This window comes from Balaenoptera musculus, chromosome 2, assembly GCF_009873245.2.
Source record: "Balaenoptera musculus isolate JJ_BM4_2016_0621 chromosome 2, mBalMus1.pri.v3, whole genome shotgun sequence".
NCBI classification, from domain to species: Eukaryota; Metazoa; Chordata; class Mammalia; order Artiodactyla; family Balaenopteridae; genus Balaenoptera; species Balaenoptera musculus.
Genome location: NC_045786.1, coordinates 54,034,398 through 54,056,317, shown reverse-complemented (window position 1 = coordinate 54,056,317; position 21,920 = coordinate 54,034,398). Strand labels below are relative to the sequence as shown.

The following is a 21,920-nucleotide window of genomic DNA, read 5'->3' as shown; positions in this document are numbered from 1 at the left end:
AAACATGATCTACCAAAAAAACCATAAACAAACAAAAAACCTCACCTCATTTCAAATGTAATGCTACAGGTAGATTAAAAACTAAAGGATCAAACAAGGTATGCCATGCAAACAGAAATCAAAATAGCTGGAGTAGCTATTTGGGGCCAGAGTAAATTATTTCAGGCTTTTCAGATCATTCAGTCTCTGTGGCAACTACTCAAAACTGCCATTATAGCATGAAAACAGCCAAAGATTGTATATAAAAACATGGTAGGTTGGATTTGACCTGTAGGCCACAGTTTGCTGACCCCTATTATAGAAAAATTGAACCGTACCATCTCTCAACTGGATCTAATTGATATACCAGCCAACAACACAGCAGAACACACATTCTTTTCATATGCATATGAACATTCACCAAGATAGATCATACTCTGGGTCATTAAAAAAAATTAATATGAAAGAATTAAAATCATAAAAAGCATATTCTATGACAATAATGGATAGAAATCAATAAAATAGGTTTAAAATAGAAATCAGTAACAGAAAGAAAATAGGAAAACTCCAAACACTTGGAAATTAAACAAAACACTGCCTATTTTAAGACATTTAAAAACCCACAGGACAGCATGGTTTGGTGAAGGGACAGACACACAGATCAATGGAACAGAATAGAAAGTCTAGAAATAGACCCACACAAATAGGACCAATTGATTTTCAACAAAGGTGTAAAGACAGTTTAGTGGAAAAAAGACTGTCCACAAACGGTGCCTGAATAATGCAGAAAAATGCAGTTTGATGTAAACCTCACACCTTAGACAAAATTCTACACAAAACAGATTGTGTTTAAAGCTGAGATGCTAAACTATAAAAGTTTTAGAAGAAAATAAAGGAGAAATCCTTGTGATTAGGGACATCTTACATGTGACACCTAGAGCATGATCCATAAAAGTTAGACTTTGTCATCTGCTGGAGGAGATGTTCCAAGGGAGAGTCAGTCACTCGAGGAATCAGAGCCCCGGCCAGGGCCTATGGGAAGAGATCCACCCTCCACACTTGGGGATTTCAGTCAATAGATGTGACGAATGAAAACCCACATGCCACTGGGGCAACCGTGAGACAACACATGCCATCCTGAGGACGCCAACGCAGAATGGACCGTTGCCCTGGCTCCATGTGACCTCATGAAGAACACTCTCTGATACTGTTGGCTGGAAAGTATGTCAGGAAAAAGTGGGTTGAATTTTGCATTATAAAGCCGAGATGCGCGTTCCTAAGAAATCTCAGCAAATCCCACATCTTCCAAGACTATGACAAGCACGTTCTGAGTGCCAGAAACACAACACAGGTGCAAACAGAGCAGAGAGCAAAGGCCCGCCTCACAGCGGCTGCCAGAAATGGAAGGCATTCTTTCCTGCTCTGCTCTGGGGCTGGTGGGGTGTGAGGCTGCCCAGGCACAGCGGGTCTCCCCAACATCCACCCACCTGGGATTCGGCGTTCAGGGTGATGACTTCCTCGTCGTGGTCCAGCAGTTTGCAGGCGTAAGCGATGTTAATGGCCGTTTCCTGTTTGTCACCGGTGAGAACCCAAATCTGCAGGCCTGCTTGACGCAATTTAGCAATGGTTTCAGGGACTCCGTCCTGCAGGCGGTCTTCAATCCCAGTGGCACCTGGTCAAAGGTACAACAGTGTGGGTAAGCCCTCTGCTCATGGGCCCCGACCCTGACCGGCATGAATGCCTCGCTCCGACACAGCAGAGGTGCTGGCCCCACCCTGCAGACTGGGCCCTGCTGTGGTCCATCTTATCTGGAAGCACTCGGTGATTCCTCATTCAGGACATGGGGGCACCTTCACTAGCTCTTGATTCCACACGGTAGGGATACCTGGGAGGCACTGAACATAATTCTCTGGACGTACAACAGAGCACCTCCAATGCTTTCTAACATGCAGCCAACTTTTAACTTTACAGATAGCTTGGAAACGAAGCTTGTGGGGAGATGGTGGGAGTGACCATATTCGGAGGGATGAAAAGTTTTAAAACTTATCCATCCCACAGAAAGCTTCTGGTGAATGACACCCACAGTGCTTGCTCTCAACAACGCTTACCATTAGCTGTCGAAACAGACCACGAAGGCCCACTATTTCTTGAAAGCAACATTATCCTGAATGTTTTTTCCACAGAAATAATGATTAAGGGGCAGATTTTCCCATGCAGGTCTCAGTATATTGGGAAAAATATACTACTCAATGCAGAAAAGTGTCCTCTAGGCCAGCCTGTTTTTCCCTCCATTTCCAACTTGGTGAGATGGTCTCACCTTCCTTCTAGAAGTGCAGCATTGCCTGAGGCCTCCTTGTCAGCCTTGCCTTTCTCTTTTATGCACGCTGCTCCCTGTGCTGGGATGCTGTTATAGACTGAATGTTTGTGTCCCCCCTAAAAATTCATAGGTTGATGCCCTAATCCCCAAGGTAATGGCATTAGGAGGTCGGGCCTTTGGGAGGTGATTAGGTCATGAGGGTGGAGCCCTCATGAAAGGGATTTGTGCCCTCACAGCAAAAGACACAAGGGAGACGACTTCTCTCCACTGTGCGAGGATGCAGAAGGAAGGCAGCCATCTGCAAACCAGGAAGACAGCCCTTTTCAGGAACCAAACTGGCCAGCACTTTGACCTGAGACTTCCAGCTTCCAGAACTGTTGAGAAATAAATGTCTGCTGTTTAAGCCACCTTGTCTATGGAAGTTTTGTTCAAGTAGCCTGAAATGACTAAGATAGACGCCACTTCCCTTTCTCTGCCTTGAATGGGTGAGATGGCAGGTGCGGGGAGGAAGGAGTCAAGGTAGAACACATGTACAAAAAGTGCACATTTCTTAAGTATACCCTTTGATGCACTTTCACAAATCACACAGCTGTGTAGTCAGCCCTGAGCTCAGGAAACAGTGTCACCAACTCCCCAGAAGCCCCCCTCAGGGGCAAGTGGTTGTCTTCTCTCTTCCATCTCATGCAGCCTGTGTGGGGTGTTGGACCTGGGCCTACCCCACACTTGATGAATGCACCAGAAGGCTAAGTGGTAACTTGGGAAGGACCCAGAAAGGAGGAGGGGACATTGCACCCAAGCTTTCCTCTGCTCTGAACCATTAAGTCCTCCCAGGAAGGACCAGGCAGGGGTGTGGGGTTCAAGGTCTGCTTAGGAATGGAACCTCTTTATGATGCTTGCTCATGGTGAGCATGACCCTAACCACCCTCCTGGCCCCTCTCCGCTTCCCCAGCTCTGTGGCTCTAGCATTAGAATAAAGTGTACATCTCTGGCTTCTTATCTTCACCATCCAACAGAGTCGACATCTCTCAGTGCATCCTAAGTGTCACTTCTGCTACGATATGTTCCCTGATGTGGGGGAAAGAGGAAGGGATGATCTTGCCACCTCTGCGTGTTCATAGTGTCTTATTCATACTTAATAATAATGATTGTGGAATAATCATAACCATGGCTAACCTTGATGGATTCCTATATGCCAGAAAAAGTTTTCACAGCTTCCCTAAGATGTGAGAACTACAATGATCCCCACAACACAGGTGTGGAAAGCAGGGTGAGGGAAGTGAGTTAGCCAGGGAAGGGCCAGCATTCCCCTTATGGTATGTCTCTGATCCAAACCTCTGAGCTGCATGTCTGCTCTAGGATAGCACTTCCTACAATGCGGTGCTTTGTGTACAACTCAACCAACTACCCACTCTTCACTAGATGGGGATTTTCTGCAGAAAGGCCTTCTATCTCCCATCCTTGTACTCTGGCCACTCAGCCAGGGCTCCTTGGTAAGTGTCCACCAAGAAAGAAAGCAAGGAAGACCTCGCTGATAAATTCCCATCCAGAGGAAGTCTGCCTCTTTTCAGGGAAAACCTAACACCTTGAAAACATACCTTCTTTATTTCAGGAGCTTATTGGCCAAAGTAATGGGCTCCTAATTGGGTCACTTGACTGCCCCTCACCTATATAACGTGCATGTTTGAATCAAACACAGGATATTAATGAACTTAGAAATATAGTTATGGAAAGCATGTCTGTCTCAGTGTGAACTATGGCTGAGAATAAAGAGGCAATCTGAGGAACAGTCCTTTTAAAACGATCTGGAAGCCTAGTATCTCTTTTCAGCTCTCCAAGGTAGCTTGTTTGTAATATAATTTATGTGACTTTGAATAAATGTCACCTTCTTTACAACCTGATCCTTGGGAGAACCTGGTATTTTGAGTATTATAATCAGGGTAGTTAGTGGAGTTCAAGCTAATGCCACCTTATTTCACTGCACTCAGATGTCAGGTAGCTTTCAATGGAGGGGAAAAATCTCACCAACTGGGAAGTTTCAGATGACATTTGGAGAAACCAGGAAGAACGCTGGGGAGAGTGAGCAGAATGTTGTATTTTGAATTTAGGTTCTTGGCCAGAACATTATGGAAAAGAAAATTTCAAGAACACAGGGGGAATGACAATCCTTGCCCTGTGGCTCTCTGGTGTTACTTAATGTAAGAACCTAAATGAAAAGGTTTAAAAAGGGGTATTTGGCATGGGATATTAAAAATATAAAAGCTGACTTCACATTTCTCAAATACAAATCAGAGGAGCTGGAGCACGGTGCCTATGGATGAAGCAGTGGTGAGCACTGAGGTGGGGGTTCTCCTGCTCTCCAGCTTGGCTTCATCATTTGAACCATAAACATTCCAGGTTGTAGGGGATGGTACATGTTTAAGAACTGGCTTGCAGGGGCTTCCCTGGTGGCGCAGTGGTTGAGAATCTGCCTGCCAATGCAGGGAACACGGGTTCGAGCCCTGGTCTGGGAAGATCCCACATGCCGCAGAGCAGCTAGGCCCGTGAGCCACAACTACTGAGCCTGCGCGTCTGGAGCCTGTGCTCCGCAACAAGAGAGGCCACGATAGTGAGAGGCCCGCACACCGCGATGAAGAGTGACCCCCGCTTGCCACAACTAGAGAAAGCCCTCACAGAAACGAAGACCCAACACAGCCAAAAATAAATAAATAAATTAATTAATTAATTTTAAAAAAATGTTAACAGCATTTAAAAAAAAAAAAAAAAGAACTGGCTTGCGGGAGGAAGGCTGATTAGTGCGTTTGCCATTTCTGTGGTCCCAATCAGCAGAGAGTCTGTGCAGAAGATGCCAGCCAGGCCACACAGGTATGGAAGCAGTAACTCGAGCTTCATCACCTTCACCGTGCAGCTATGTGGGGCTGGACCCAGTGCCTGCACCTTGCTCAGTGCTTTGCTGCATCCCCTCTGCTCACCCTCACAGAACTATTACATCCACTTGGCAGATAAGGAAACTGGGATGCAAGTGTCCAGGCTCACATGGCCAGTAAGCGGCAGAGCCAGGACTGGACAACTGAGCCAGGGCTCCTAGACTCTGAAAGAAGGAAAGAAAGGAGTGCCTGCAAAGACAGGCAGAGGAGGGACAGCTCAGGGACTCACAGCTGTGTTCTCAAACAGTTAAGGTCTCATCCTGTGGAAAAGGGAAGAGATTTTATCTGCATTGCTCTAGAGGGTAGGACCAGTGCCCCCTGGAAGAAGGTACCGGGAGGCGGATTTCACTCCATTCAAGACGTTAGAGCTTGGTGGGGAGGAGAGCTGTTCCAGGGGAGAGCACCCTGCAGAGAAGGGGGGCCATGACAACCAGCGGACCCCCTCCCATCCCACGGGTCTATCAACAGTGTCCTTTGGAGAAGCACGTTCCAGATGTGAACAGTCCTAGTTCAGGAAATCAAAACCTGGCAATCTAGAGGAGGCACAGCCATTTTCCAAGTGTTTCATTTAATTCACCTCCTGAGTACCGTTCAGGATGCCTCTGGGCCTCTGGATCTTCGGGCTTTTTTGAATAGTGCGTGGCCTCGTACAGGACACCGTAGGTGAAATAGAATATTGTGTAAAGTATGTATATGTAGTGCTCTTAAATATCTGAATATTAGCTATTCTATTAGATATAAGTATGTAGATACAGAGATATCCCAACGCCTTTGCCTAGGAAGGGGGCCAAATGAATTACGGCCTTTCTTGTTGAAAGATGAATCCCCCGTATCTTCATGCCCCAGGAGTATCACCATCTGACCACCAGCACCATGAGATGGGGAGTGTGTATACACAGCACTACCACAACCAGCTCCTGGTGAGAGCACAGAGAGCATGTATACAAAGATCCAGCTGATTTAATACATACATTAATAAATATTTTAAATAATAAATTAAATAAATACTAAAGCAATAAATACTTTTATAAATACTAACATGAACTCAGTAGCAAATATGGGCACAATTTAGTAAAGATGAGCCCCATTTTTTTTTCACCCAAATCAAATCTGTGAAATATTTACTAGATGTAAAATGCAGTCCTGTCGAGTCCAACGGTTTCTGTTTGTTTCCTGGGACTGGGGGGATCCTTTAACGCATCAGTTGTTGAGAAGCCTTGCTCCTCATCTCTATTTTTGGTGGGAAAGCAGGGTTTCAGGGGAGGCAGGTTGGACGCTGTCGTGGTGCCTGGCAGGGTGGCACATAGAATGCCCCAGAAACGGGCCACGGGGAGAACGTTCAATCGAGCACAGCCCTGCCTGGGGGCCACGCTAGCGTCAGGCCAGAGGGGTCCTTAAGCAAGCCTAGCGTGTGCAGAGCTGCCACTGACTAGAGCCAGGGCACCTCTCCATCCAGGATGCTGCAAACTCCACCCGGCTCCGCGGCACCCGCCCGCCGGAGAGCGTAATTACCCAACAGATGCAGATTCGTCTCCAGGCGAATGGCAGACTGAAACAGGAGCTCCTCGCGGTTGTCCAGGGCGGATTCCGCTTCCAAGTGGCTCTTCAGCCAACAGGCATACTCTTCCTTACTCAGAACCTGGGTGAGACCCGCTGATGAGCGCCCAGGCCAAGCCCCGTGACCGGCCCCACCCCTTCCGCGAAGCCACGCCTACTCACCCTCTTGGCGATGCACAAGGTGCGCAGGCCCTCCACCGCGTACAGGTTGAGGTAGTTCTGAGTCTTGCTCCGGATCTTCTTTTGATGCCTTCCTCTGGCGTCATCTAGGTTGGAGTAAGAGCAGAAACAACGATGAGTGAGAACAACAGAGCCCAGTGAAATGGCCTGGACTCCCAGGACACCTGGCCCGTTGAAATGAGTCTGCATATATGCAGTTTCCGCAGCTGAGAGCTCAGCGCCATCAGAGGTTCTAGCTGGGAAGTCTTCTCACCCAGGGAGAGAAAACAGGCACATTTTCAGGTCCCTAAAGTAATCACACTCAGAGAGCCAGAAAGTAGGATGATGGCTGCCAGGGGCTGGGGGGAGGGGAGAAAGGAGTTGTACAGAGCTTCAGTTTTGCAAGATGAAAATTTCTGGAGATCTGCTGCACACCAATATGAATATACTCAACACTACTGAACTGTACACTTAAAACTGGTTAAGATGGTGAATTTATATTGTGTTTTTTTAACCACACACACACACACACACACACACACACACAAAAACAACTAAGAAATTAGCTATCAGCTAGTAAGATTTTTCCAAACACCCACCCTTTTCTGTTTTCTGTAGACCCAGATGTGGAACAGACTTGCTGTTTATTACCAGACTGCAGAAGTGCTGGCTCTGAGCCTCACCACTGTGGAATCCATGGCAAAGTGACACACACCTTCTTAACTCCACCGTGTTTTTGGGTCAATAATTGTTAGTGAGAAGGCAGAAGGCACTTTAGTTTTCGTGTGATAAAAGTATGTTAGGAGTGAATGTGTTCCAGAGCCAGTGAGGACGACGTGGCCCTCCCCATTCTGCCTCACTGTAGCTAGCTGCAACTGGAATGCTAGCAGGAATTTTGTTGCAATTCATTAAGCAGGAATGTCACAGGTGCCCCGTCACGTCACTGTGATTTACTCCAACAGCCTCCAGAAAGGGCGCCCAGAAAACATCTGCACCAGTAGATTTAGCCCACCTCTTGCTTCATTACTTGCCAATAGAATACAGGTTCAATATAAAACTTAAAGTAAAAGTTAGATGTTATTTTAAAAAGAACCTCATAATATTTTTGACTATTTCTAATATCCCTTGTTGAAATGAGAATCTCACATAAACAAAACCTCATTAAGAGTGATCTGGCATCTTTTTGTCCAGGAGGTGAGTGTATAAACTTCCCGTTTAGGAAAAGTCATACTTAATAGAAAGTGCAGTTTCTATCCTCCTACACCAGTAATGTTGCCAGACAGAATATAAAATGCCCAAATATTCGGAGAAAACTATAATTCGAAAAGATACATGCACCCCAACGTTCACTGTAGCACTATTCACAATAGCCAAGACATGGAAGCAACCTAAGTGTCCATCGACAGAGGAATGGATGAAGAAGCTGTGGTACATATGTACACAATGGAATACTACTCAGCCATAAAAAAAAGAAATAATGCCATTTGCAGCAACATGGACGGACCTAGAGATTATCATATTAAGTGAAATAAGTTCGACAGAGACAGACAAATACCATATGATATCACATATATGGAAACTAAAATATGGCACAAATGAACTTATCTATGAAACAGAAACAGACTCACAGACAGAGAACAGATTTGTGGTTGCCAAGGGGGTGAGGGGTAGAGGAGGTATGGATTGGGTGTTTTGGGACTAGCAGATGCAAAGATATATAGAATGGATAAACAACAAGGTCCTACTGTATAGCACAGGGAACTATAACAAGCACTTTGCTGTGCAGCAGAAATTAACACAACATTGTAAATCAACTATATATCAATAAAATAAATTTTTTGAAAAAGAATAAAGGTGAGAAATAATTTACACCTTCCAAAAAAAAAGAATGTAAGATGCCCAAATAGCACATAGGACATACTTTTACTAAAAACATTATTTGTCGTTTATCTGAGATTAAATTTTAACTAGACATTCAATATATTTTCTTTGCTAAATCTGGCAACCCTACTTTCCAGTGGTGAGGCCCCTGGTCTGGGGAAGGCTGTCTACTAACCAGGTCAGCTCCTTGACACACAGGACCTGGGAGAAACACTTTTAACCTTCTAGATCTGTGCTCTTCATGGAGAAGACAGTGTTCCCAACAGACCGAAGACTAGTCCCTTGGAGGCAAAAAATCTTATTACGCATAAAGCACAGATACATGTACAGTACATAAACACATATACAGCATATCTGTGGCATTAAAATGTCATGGAAGGGCCATTAGAAAAAAAGTATCTAAAAAGACTCCTTAAGGGGGCAATAATGAAAAAAAGAGAGTTGGGAAACACTGCCCTAGATTATTGTGCTTTAGGAATTTAAATTTCCTGAAAAGATGACACTGAAAGTCATTTTAATTTTGACTACCATTTACTCCTGGTATTGTGATAACATTATTCCAGATTCTGACTGTTCTTTGAGCAAAGACATGTCTAGCTGAGGGACTCTGGAATTAACACTAATAAAGTACTTGAGTTGTCCAGAGGGGGAGGGGAAGGTTGCATTCCAGGGCAGGAGCAGGGTGCAGGGGCTGTGATGCTGCCCTTAACCACACTAGTCCAAACAAAACTAATGAGTGAGAAAGGCAGGGCGGGCCACTGGGGACCCAGGGTGCCCTGGACAAGGGTGTGGTCACAGACCACACTGACATGTTTCTGTGCGTGATGGAGCCCACCCAGCCCAGCATGGAGAGAAGCTGTGACCGCCACATCTTGCCCATTCCTCCCCCTCTATCCTTGCCCTTGGAGGAGGGTGGAGCCATCACAACTTTTGTGTCTTAAAGACCACTCAGGGACTTCCCTGGTGGCGCAGTGGTTGAGAATCCGCGTGCCAGTGCAGGGGACACGGGTTCGAGCCCTGGTCTGGGAGGATACCACATGCCGTGGAGCAACTAAGCCCGTGCACCACAACTACTGAGCCTGCACTCTGGAGCCCACGAGCCACAACTACTGAGCCCATGTGACACAACTACTGAAGGTCGTGCGCCTGGGGCCCGTGCTCCACAATGGGAGAAGCCACCGCAATGAGAGGCCTGCGCACCGCAACGAAGAGTAGCCCCTGCTCAACACAACTAGGGAAAGCCCGCGCGCAGCAATGAAGACCCAACGAAGGAAGGAAGGAAGGAAAGAAGAAGGAAGGAAGGAAGGAAGGAAGGAATGGAAGGAAGGAAGGAAGGAAGGGAAACCACACAGAGTGGCACTGGACTGAACCTCAGGCAAGTGAATCTTAAGGAAAAGAAACCAGAGAGAAGGGAAAGGGACCCAGCTTATGCTTTATGCCTATAACACACTAAGCACTGTGCTAGGAGCTTGGACAGGGGCTTCTTGTGAGGTCAGAAGCCTGATTTCCTTTGTACAGATGAGAAACTGAGGCACAGGAGGAGTGACTTGTCCAGGGTGACCCCATCCCATAAATGTAGACTTGGGATTTGAACAGAGGTCCGTAAGGTAATGGGTGGGGTAGAGTCCCTGCTCTCTACCTGATCCCACACAACCTAGTGGTAGGGCAGGCAAGACATAGCCACGTCCTAAAAACACAACACATTCTCCATCCACCATCAGCTTAGCCTTTTCGTGCCGTTTTTGGTAAAAGTGTTGTGAGCTTTTTGAAGAAAGATGTTGGACACTCATGTGCCCTCCTCACTTTATCGCCTGCACACAGGTAGAGCAGCTTGGCCATCTGCAAGCCTGCTCTGCTCCATACCCCACCCACCCCACCCCCAAAGTGAAAGTTGAATGATTTATGCACAATGTCAGGGTGTCACTGGTGGATAACTTCAAGATTACCCCAGAGCCATCCCCTTTCTTGGGAAACCACTGGGGGCTCTAAACATCCTGAATCTTAAATTGCCTGGCGTCTCTACATGTAGCTCTGACTGATTCAAGCTTATTTGAAGTGCACACTGCTTGGAAATTCCCAGAGGAAGGTGGAGATCTACATAAACTGCTTATTTTTAAGGTGCCCCCTTCAATGTCACGGTTTGGGTAATGTTGTGCTTTGAACCTGTCTGTTCCATGGCTTTGCTCTTTCTCACCTGTAGTTAATTCCTCCCAGGACCAGGTGGAGGGGTCTGGGATGCTCTCCAGCTTGCACAAGGGCTCCCTTCACCCCCTGACCTTGAAGCTGACTCTGATAGAAGTTTTGTTTGTTTGTGCTTTGTCTAGAAATTTGAGGCTTTCTACTCATTTTTAAAAGTGCACTGCCAGCCAAGTACAAGCGTGGCCACTGCTGCAGCCTTCTTGGTTGCTCTCGTGTCCCTTGCACAGCTCAGCAGGCTCCCTGCCCTCTCTCTGGGGTGGGGGTAAGCCTCTCCTGCCATCCCATCCCACCCTTGCTTGCTAGAGCTGGTCCAGTCTTTTCACCTTATCCATGACCCACTGTATGTAGTAAAGTCTGAAACACAGCGGTCCATTAAACTATCTTTAATACAAGGCTGTAGAATAGGACAAAGGTGATATTTTTGCAGTAGAATAAAATCTGCTCAGATAATTGCCATACCTATCTGTTTTTCTTTTGCGTGGATGCAAAATCAAATTTCAGAATGAAGGAGGCTCTTGGAATGCAAAATCAGCCTGTAAATTGGATTCTACATCCACCCTAGAACCAACACAGGGGTGGGAAGGCAAACCCTGCCCTGGAGTAGGTCACCCTCAAGAAAGGCCATGCAAACCGCTTTCAAAGACTCATTTGCAATTCACTCAGCTGCCTTTGGGAGGCGATAGCTCTGTGACAGGAAAACGGATTTGTCTGCAGAGATCCACCAGTGCACTTTCCCTTAACTGGAGCTGGAGTCCTGTTCTGAGGCACTGAGATCATGGTGAGAGGACCGTGGGAAGCAAAGTGGTAACCCCTAGCTCCATTCCAGAGCCCCAGAAGGGCATATCCAGTGTAAGGGTTTCCCACAGGTGGTACCCAGAGCTGTTTCCAGGATACAGAAGAGAGGGAGGCTGTGGGGGTCAGGCAGTGGTCCCTCTCCCATCTGCCATCTGCCATCCACCCTGCTTCTCTCCCCTGGAGGTCAGATGTGCCCTCCTTTGTCCTCTGGGCACAGAGGAAGGGGTGACCAGGTTTACTAGTGGGGACCCAGGCCCTCCCCCTTCCAAGTCCCAGAAGCATTTGTATCTGGAAAGAGGTACAAGCCCTTCTGCTAAACAAAGTTCCACCCTCTACACCAGTGGTATCTGAACCCCTCTTTTTCAACCTGAAAGTTACATGGAAGTCAAGTGCAAAAGAGAGCAAGATGGAGGTTCTCGGCTGTAAGCGGCCAGAGGCGAGCAGCCCCCACTACCTGGGCCCTCGCTGTGGCCTGAGAACACTCCACAAATGGGCTAAAAACCATGGCTTGGGCCTCATAGGTGCCCAAGGTCCAAGCAATCACAGGGCAGAAAGGAACCTTCTGGGACTTCTAATCTAAAAGATCTTAACTTTCATTGCCCAGATTTAAACCTGATGCTAGGCCTCACCCCCATTAATCCCCAACCCCATTCTTCTGAGGTGGGTTCAGGCACTGAAGCCCTCCATCCACTGGGCCCTCCCCCAAATTCTAGTCCAAACCCTTCAGAGGAGGAAAAGGCCACCCAGAGAGGCAAAGCTCCACTGGAGGGAGGGGCTGGTTTCTCAGGACTGCTCCCTGCGGGGAGCTGCTAGCGGAGGGGAACAGGGTACCTGTGGAGCAGGGCAGCAGGAGGTCCATGACCACCGAGTCAGCCCCCTTGGTGTAGACGTTGATCTCGTCCGTGAGTGGGTGCCGGATCACCACCGACATCCTCTTGCGGATGGAGTCGAAGCCCAGCGTGTGCAGGAGCTCGAAGGTGAGCCTTCCCAGGTGGGGCAGCTCTACCGACACCTGGTCGTGCAGTCGGTCCACGAGCGCGCAGCTGTAGGCGCGGGCGGCATAGACGAGCGCTGCCTCGTCGGGGCTCTCGGCCTCGTAGCGCAGCTCCCGCTCGGGCTCGGGCTCCTGTGCTGAGCACTCAGGTGCCCAGCCGTCCGCCCCGCTGCTGTAGCCATTGCTGGTGAGGGCCGGGGCCGGCGGGCCCAGCCTCTCCTCCAGCCGGAACAGCGTGCCGTCGGTGGCCAGCGTGGACAGGAGGCTGGACTTGTGCGCCGACTTGTTGGTGGCCATGCTCCCAATGCTGCTGCAGCCCGAGGCCAGGCGGCTGGGCGTGAACCTCCGGAGGAAATCTTCTATTGTCTTCACCGGGGACTTCAGCTCGAAGCGCACCCTCACCTGCCAGGGAAGTAGTTGGAAGACAGGTTAGGTGTCTCCCAAGAGGCCTCACCCTGACTCCCTTAGGGCCACCCTCCACTTCCCCAGGGGGGCCTGAATACGGATTTCCCATTTCCCACTGAAAACTGCAACCAGAGTCAGCATTTCTTCCTTGAGACTATCCCTTGGCCTCTTCCTCTCCACCTCAACACAGGTTCTGCTATATTCATTCTTTCAGGATGTGACTGTAGGGTAGCAACGACCAAGGCCCGGGATGGACTCAGGGCATTGGGTGGCCTGTGGTTCCCAAGGCTTTGGGACTGTCCCCTCACTGCAGTGGCCCATGGCTTTACAGAAACTTCCCAGGAGTGGGCCTGCCACTGCCTGGCATGAACCCTGGCTTTTTTTTTTTTTTTCAATTAAAAAAACCATTTAACAAAAGACCAATTTATACATTCCTTTGAATTATGTCCATAGAAAACTTAAATTTACACAAAATTTCCCAAACCCAAAAGAATCTTTCTAAACAAATGAAATACATAGGCAAATTCAGGCTCCAAGTCTTTAAACAAATGTTTAAAAAAATCACAATAAATTGTATATTTTCTAACGAGGACTGAAAACAACAAAACGACATGTATACAATTGTTAAAGTTTCAAAAAGCTCAATATGGAGCAACAAAGCAACACTTTATTTAAGTGAGTGCTGTATGCTAATGCTGATACAATATACCTATTTTAATTTTCTGCTAGATAATGGATTTAGAGCAAATGTTGAAACAATCAAACCATTGAATTATAGTTACCCCTTAATCTTTGCAATTTTGCCCATGGGTCTGAAGTTGTGAATTATAGTAAGAGCCTCCAGAAAAGTCAGGCATTTGGTAAAACAAGGCACAAAGGACCAATTTTGATAAAGGTGCTTTTTCTTTGGTCTTCTACTGACTATAAATATTGCTATATATCCAAGTGGGAGATTCGGGCAGCCATGCCAGAGCTCCTGCTGGCTCCAAACGCCCTTGAAGGTGGCACCCACCCATACGTGGGCACAGAAATGCATCCAGAGACACGTTCATGTGCAGTCTGAGGATTCTGCTCCCTACATGGAACTCACTCCATGTGTGACCATGGGCACACACCTCAGTCATGTCGGGGTCTCTCTCACTTATTCAGTAATTGCAACAATGCCTAGGTCAGTCAGGTAGGGTCTAACCTAGAAACCAGACCCCTCTTCAGGGAAGTATTCCAGAGGGACTGAACAGGGTGGCGGAAGAACCCAGAGGCCAGACGAGGGATGCCGAGGCTGCTGAGAGGTGAGCTGCAAAAAAAGGAAGCAGCCTCCATCCAGGGCTGATGGCACAAGCCTGTGGTCTCTGAGTGGCAGAGCCCGTCCACCTGGGATCCGCCAGGCCCACTGGGGCCTTCAAAGGCCGGTGGGGTATGAGCAAGAGCACAGGGGGGTCACATTGCTGCCAGATATGCTGCTGCCGCAGAGAGGGCAGGGGCCCCTTGTTCACCCTCCATCACACCAATGGCTTCACCAGCAGAACCTGCTGGAAGGGCTGGCCCAGGAGGAGGGGAAGGGGTCTGGGAGAGTGGGGGGTCAGGGGACAGGCCTACAGTGTGCATCAGCCCTAGAACACCTTCATTTGTATCCATTTAAAGTTGCCTAGCTGCATGACGCACAGCCATGCTTAGGTGCACCCCACCCCCTGCAACACCACCTGGTTCACCCAGAGGAGCGATTGAGTTATAGAGGTTCCTTTCACACATAAAACCTTACTCTCTTTGGAGAGAACCTTCATGTTAACCCAAACAAAACCCAACTTGGGTGTTGCTATGTTTCTACCGCCCAAAGTAACTTCCCACTGATTCTCAACCACTTCCTGAATGCCAATGTTAAAGGCCTTTATTAACATCAAATACATTTACTATGTGCCAAACTCTACTCTGAGACCTTTCCCTAAATCCCACCACCGCCCCCACATCCCAGACAAGGTGCCAAAGACACAGGAGGGGACCAGCTTATAGTGTCGTCAGGATGCAAGTCCAGGCGGCTCCTCCCAGAGTCTGGGCCCCAGCCCATCCTGTCCCCTCTCATGTAAGAATCTAGGACCCTGAGGCTCTGGTCGGCATGGAGGGCAGCCACCCTCCTGCCACTGCCCACCTTGGGCCACGCCTGTATGCTCTGTGCCCCTCTCATCCCGGGCTCAGTAGCTATCTCTGGCTGGCTGCCCTCTCCCTCTTCGCCACAATCCTGGCACCTGCCCACTGCAGTCTGGGGATGTCACCGCAGAGCTACTGAGCTGGTCTGCCCCGTCTGAAGCCCCCAGTGCACCCCCTGAAACCTGAGAGTGGTGCTGAGCGACCAGGCTCCTGCAGGACAGGGAAGCCTGCTCCCTCTCAGGAAGACTGACACCAGTGGGGCCACACCTAGGGGGAGGGGCTCTGCGGGCTCGCAGTACGATGCTCCAGAACTTGCCTTTTGTCGCGGCTGATCCGGGGACGTGACCACCACTGTGTTGCAGATGGTGAGTGCAATGAAGAAGTCGAAAATGTCAGACAGCTCAGGTGAGAGGTGGGCCAGTGGGTGCTCCTGGTGCCTTGCAAAGGCCAGGTACCTGTCACACTCGCTCACCTTCTCCAGCAGCTTCGGGTCGGGCGTTATGTCCTTCTCCTGGGAAGAACACAGGGGCCGAAGGGTCAGTCTGACCCAGTGACCTGCCAAGTGTCCTTTTAGTGCTTGACTATTTAGGGCACCTTGATTTTACTAGAAGCTGTAAACAGACCTTCACCTCATATATACACATGTCATTTTATAATGACAAATTATGTATAATCTTGATTGTATAAGAATATACAGCTAACATGTGAAATGAAATGCATATATTCTTATATATAAGAAGGTACACATGTTCTTTTTATAAAATAATACCTCCAAGAAAATATATTATTATAAAAGTAACATATCTTACTCAGAAAGATTTGGAAAAATAAGAGAATAACAGGGAAAATGTAATAGATCTGTATCACACCACCTCACAGTAATATATACTTTCTAAAAAACACACTTCTCTGCCTTTCCTTCGTCTTTTTTCTATACATTTACATTTTTAATCAAAATATTTTATACATAAATTGGCAGTTTCCATTTCCCCAAAAACATTATATTGCCTCAACTTTACCAGGCCTTTAATAGCCATTTGAAAATATAATTTTTAACGGCTTCAAAATGGACATACCATAATTTATTTGACCATTCCTTTATCACTGGGTACATTTTTTCGCTGTTTTATTGATGTAAATAACACACTGATAAGCTTCTATGCACAGAAATCTTTCACTGAATCACTAACTTCCTAGGTCAGAAAGTTGCGACATTTCAAATACTCCTGACCCATATTGATTGTGAAATTGATGTCAGGAAAAACTTCTCCAACACAGCCTCTCTGCTGCTCGGGTGAGAGCTCCTCGCCCACGTGCCCCATGTAAACCCAACAATCAGTGACCACAAGTCTAGATGACCTCTATTCAAATGGCACCTTCTTATATGGGTTTTGAAGGACATAAAAGAATGAGGCCACCATACGTGAACAAAACGGATTCTCCCTCTCTGGTCTTCACAAATTTTAGAAGTGAAAGGATCTTTTAGAGGTTGTCACTCACGTACTTCTGGAAATTTCCCTGCCGGATGAGAATGGTCCATAAATGTTTGGGCGACTGACAAGGCAAAGGAGGGATTTGGGTTCATCTCATTAAAACTTTTTTTTTTTAAATTTGACTTTGCTTTTTCACAGTTGTCATCTTGCCCTGATGTTTTACTCATTTCATAGGGCAGGACGGACTTCCTCTCTGTCACCCTCTTGGGTGAGTCATCGGCAGTCCCCAGCCTGAGAAGCCTGGTAAGGGGACCTAATCAGTGTTTTGGAAAAGGTACAGCAGTGTGGGAAGAAGGCACTGGACAGAAAAACATCCCCTAACTGAAGAGGTAACCCCGCAGTGAAGTACAGACACTTTTGGTGACTGGGGGAGGTGACAGCGGGAAGGAGGGCTGTGGGACTCACCATGGGGCTGCTGAAGGCTGTGTGCTTGGACAGCATGCTGGCTCTCTTGGCCTCGGCACGGCTGCTGGTGCGCCGGTGTGACCTGGTGCTCTGGCTCCGATGCACGATTCGGATGCTTTGGTGGCTCCCGGTGCTGCTGCGCTGGGGCAGAGAGCCCCCTCTGGGCACCACCTCCTCCTCCTCCGAGTCTGCCTCCTGGTACCTGGCCAGACGCCGGGCTGTGGGGGAGGGGCACAAAGTGACATCGTGGGGAGGCTGGGTGTGACACTGAGGGGTCTAGGTTCCACTTCCACAAGGCATCCAGCAGGGGACCCCGGGCCCTCGCCACCCTTGCTCTCTGATGGCGAGGCCATGTTTGACAGGGGTTTCCACTGAGGGATGGGGGATGTTCTCATTTACATGCACCTTCAGTGAACCCGATGGGGCTTATGTTCTCAACCCCACGTCACAGATGAGAAGACTGAGTCTCAGCTGTTAAGGTCACGGGATGCAGGGGCAGGGGGTCGAGGTGGCACCCAGGCCCATGGGATGCCAAAGCTCAGGTCCCGCCCATGATGGCAAAGGGGCCACCCCATCCCACAAAAAGTCAGATGTGGGTGGAGATGGGTTCACATACAGCCCCTCTGTTCAGGGGGAGCCCCCATGTGAATGGGGTGGGTGGGCAGGTGGCTGGGAGGCCCACAGAGTAGCTGGTTTCCAGGCTTTGACCTTCATGCCAGGGTCACAGGGCCACCTGCTTACTGGGGCTGTCAGGACAGATCACGCATTGAGCATCTGCCTTGCAGTCAAGCAGAAATAACGGTTCTCAGGCTGTGTTGACGGTGCTCTCCTGAGAGGGCTCCTTGCTCAACGTCAGGTGGGGAGTAGGTGCTGTCTGCACTCACCCCATGAGGATGAAGCGCTTAGCAGCAGAGAGGCTCACATCCTCCTGGGGTTGTACAGCATGGAAGAATGCTGCCAGAGTTCAGACCCAGCAAGCAGAGCTCCACTGAAGAAGACGGTGATTGTGATGCTGTGCTTGGCTCTTAGGGGGCACCAGGGAGCGACAGTCCCTGAGCCCTCCAGGGCTCTCAGTGAATCACAGAAGTGTACCCACGCTGCTGTTCTTGCTAACAAGGGCTCTCAACACGTGTTCCTGGCTTTGCCCAGTTAGTTCAGCTTCTCCATCATATGTGAGCAACAGGAGACTATCCATAGGGACCACTCACTCCAAACAAGCAACTCTTAAGAACTTCCAGGGCAGGCCCGGTGCTGGGTGGCAACACAAGGCATCCTAACAGGAGGTGGCCCATGTGAGAGGCTAAGAGAAGGGCCCCCCGTCTGGGCATGCCATGGTGCGGTCTGTCCTGTGGGCCAGGCCTTGAACTCAGCTTCTTCTTTGGGAAGACTTTTCTTTAGAGATAAGGAAAGGGAAGTCACCTGCCCATGGCCACCAGGCCGGGTAACTGCCAACCCCAGGATTCCACCTCAGGGAGCTCCTAATTCCAGGAGAAAACTCCTGCACCCGCCCCCTTTTCCCCCTGGCAGTGAGGTGGTGAATGGATGGCAAGGAAGGGCAAAGCCTGGACTGGGCCTGTCTAGCTCCTAGGCTTGGACATTATGAGCATGGTGTCAGCCTCCCAAGGGCACATCTGCCCACCCACCCTCCCACAGCAGTGATCAGATGTTAGCCTGAAAGCAGACATCCCTCAGGCCACTGCTGGTGTGTCTGTGCTCTGTGACCAGGCAGCAATGGCCTCAGCGATGCCCTCGGGCTCTTTTGGGAAGATGGGGACAAGGAGCAGGTGATGCCCTGCACCGTCACCAGGACACGAGGTAGACAGGAACACGCCCATGGTCTGTGTGGCCGGTTCAGGTACGCGTGAGCTGGGCTCTGTACTCACAGCCAAACCCGCCTGCATTCATTTTACTAACAGATCTGAGAGGTCGGACCATGGGAGCAGCTGCGAAGGGTGCCCGCCCAGGGGCCCATCAGTCACTGATCACAGCTCTTCTTTAAAACATGCTGCAGAGACACCTGGCTGTTTCCACCTTCCCCAGCAATGCTTTCCTGTGTCTTCTGGGGGCGATGGACCCCTTTGGTTTTATGGCAAGCATCTGACAACTGTAAAAATCCTTCTGTGATCTTACTTGGGATTCTGCCCCCAGAGCCTCAGTTCCAGTTCGAAGGCCGACTTCAGACCTGGTCCTCTGACTCCTTTACAAGCAGGATGAGGTCTGCTTTCAGTCCCCCAAGCTCTTCTGCACAAGCCTGAGGAGTCAGGGAAGGGGAGAGCCAGAGAGGGAGGCAGGTGGGCGGATGGGACACTGTTCCTGACCGGTTTTTTTGAGTGGCAAATAAAACATTACACAAATTGGACACATTCTTATGCCTTCTGTTAATATGATTCCTTTTATCATGGAGGATATAGTGGATATCATGATAATTCTTGGTTTTATAAAACTCACAAAAATCTCATGCTTCCAGCAGATCTTTCCCACCAAATGCCCCTAAAGAACAGCTTCCTATTGATGCCCCCATGTTGTCCCCCTATTCTGTACTTGCTTATGTTTCTGTGGCAAGGTTTCTTTGATGTTCTCAGATGCTGTTCCAGGAAAGAAGGGGAGTCCTGGTTGCAGAGCAGGTGCCCTCTCTCTCAGAGGCATGATGGCCCCAGAGACACTTCTGTGGTGCAGGGACCCCCTCCTGGTTTGGGTGGGCAGCTGGCTCCAGTCACCCCTCGACTTAGGAAGCAGATGGCTCCCCTGTATGTTCAGAGGGGACAGAGGGAGGCAGCCAAGGATGAGAAAAGGAGAGGTGGGAGGAGGGACTGCCTAAATTCCAATGTGAGGTGACACTTCCCTCCGGGAGGTCGTATTCCAGAGGAAAGAACGCAGCATGAACTGCCCAGTGCCCTGCTGAGAATTTTCAGCTGATAACAAGGAGACTGATGCGTGACAAAGGAAACATCTCTTTGCCTCTTGGTGTGACAGAGACCAGGTGCCTCTGAGGTGAGTTCCTCAAGGTTGCCCTCTTTGGTTCTGCTTGTCTGGCAGAAAATGAGTGTTTAAGCAGATGCCCACCACACCAGATAGTGCAGGGAGCAGGGCGCCATCAGCAATGAGGAGGGCCCTTTTCTATAGATGCTGGTCCAGAGTTGCTCTGACAGCCTTTCTGTTTTATTCTCCCTCAAAAATCATCAATCCCTGAAGCTGTGTGTGTGTGTGTATGTGTACACGCACGCACACACAGGCACGTGGGCATGCAACTCTGATACAGGAGCTCTCTGGTCCTGCCCAGATTGGGAGACCCCGTCCCCAGACTCACCATTTGCATCATGAGAATATTCTATGCCAGACACAGTGCATCTTCGGAAAACCATCTTATTCTCGGTTAAAGTGCCAGTTTTATCGGAGAAGATATACTGTATCTGCCCTAGGTCTTCCGTGATGTTCAGGGCTCGGCACTGCAGCTGCGAGTCTGTCTCCTCATCATACAACTCTATATCCTGGTTAATGAAGTACACTTGGCATACTTTAACAATTTCAATGGAAACATACAAGGAAATTGGGATCAAAACCTAGGAGACACAAGGCACATAGAATGAATGACCGTGAAGACCGGGAACTGCGGATTTAGTCCAATCTAAACGACAAAAACTACAACCCCAAGTAAGTAGGGACTATACTGTACCTTTCAGAGCTTACACAAGTTGGCTTAGAGTCAGTATTGTTAGAGTATTAGGATATTGGCAAAGAGTTTAAACTAGGACAGCCTATGGTGCCACTGCAGAGCGGAAATCCACTATCATGTCTGGAAGTATGGAAACCATGGCTTGTATAGAAGCAAGCGTTTTCATATTACTAAGTTGTGCTTGAGAGAAGCTAGGAGAGGAAAAAGAGAAAAGAGAAACACAAAACACATGGCACATTCAGAGTCCTCATAAGAAAAGTCACCTCACACCCAGGCTGTCCCGGGGCTCCCGGCGACAGGAGCTGCCTGTCCCGCAGACACAACCCCACAGCTCAGAAGAGACAGTCTTTTCAGAGGCTGGTTCTGTGCTGAAGGACAATCTCTGTGATCTTGTACAATACAGAGCAGAGAGAAGAGGCTTTGAGAAGAACAGTCACGGTTATGCTTTGACAATTCAAGAATAACCTTCATGAAATCAACGCTTAATTTTTTCTTTATCTGTGGAGTAACAGTATTGAACTGATACTTATGGGCTCAGAATACCACATCCAGACTAACTGGGTTCTCTGGGTAACTTAAGTATATGTTAACGCAACACCTACTGCAGGACGAACTCAAGTACATGTGATATAAGACAGCAGAACCCCCCTTCCAGGCAAAGGCTAAGCCAATATCTTCTGTTCACTCTGTGTCCCTAAGGAGGGTGGCAGAGATGCTCACTGCCCCTCTCCACTCTCACAGGCTTTTGGGGCATAGATTCTCAGTTAGTGATGGGGAATTGTTCAGGAGGTATGGGAACTAATAATAGTAATAATAATAACCAATGCTGCAAAATGCAATGTGATATCCTAAATTGACTCCTGGAACAGAAAAAGCACATCAGTGGAAAGACTAGTAGAATCCAAATGACGTCTGGAGTTTTGTTCGAGACAAAGTACCAAAGTTGGTTTCTCAGTTTTGACAATGTACCAGAGAAATGTAATAAGCTCACATTAAG

At 48.6% G+C, this 21,920-nt stretch overlaps 1 protein-coding gene across 1 annotated transcript in view; it reads right to left on the bottom strand.

Moving 5' to 3' along the window:
- ATP10A (ATPase phospholipid transporting 10A (putative)) overlaps window positions 1-21,920 on the bottom strand; it is a 177,775-nt gene that overhangs the window by 19,360 nt on the left and 136,495 nt on the right. The window contains 7 exon segments of the mRNA XM_036844164.1: window positions 1,467-1,651; window positions 6,733-6,859; window positions 6,940-7,043; window positions 12,643-13,207; window positions 15,669-15,863; window positions 17,251-17,468; window positions 20,558-20,810. Coding sequence (XP_036700059.1) covers window positions 1,467-1,651; window positions 6,733-6,859; window positions 6,940-7,043; window positions 12,643-13,207; window positions 15,669-15,863; window positions 17,251-17,468; window positions 20,558-20,810 — 1,647 coding nt within the window.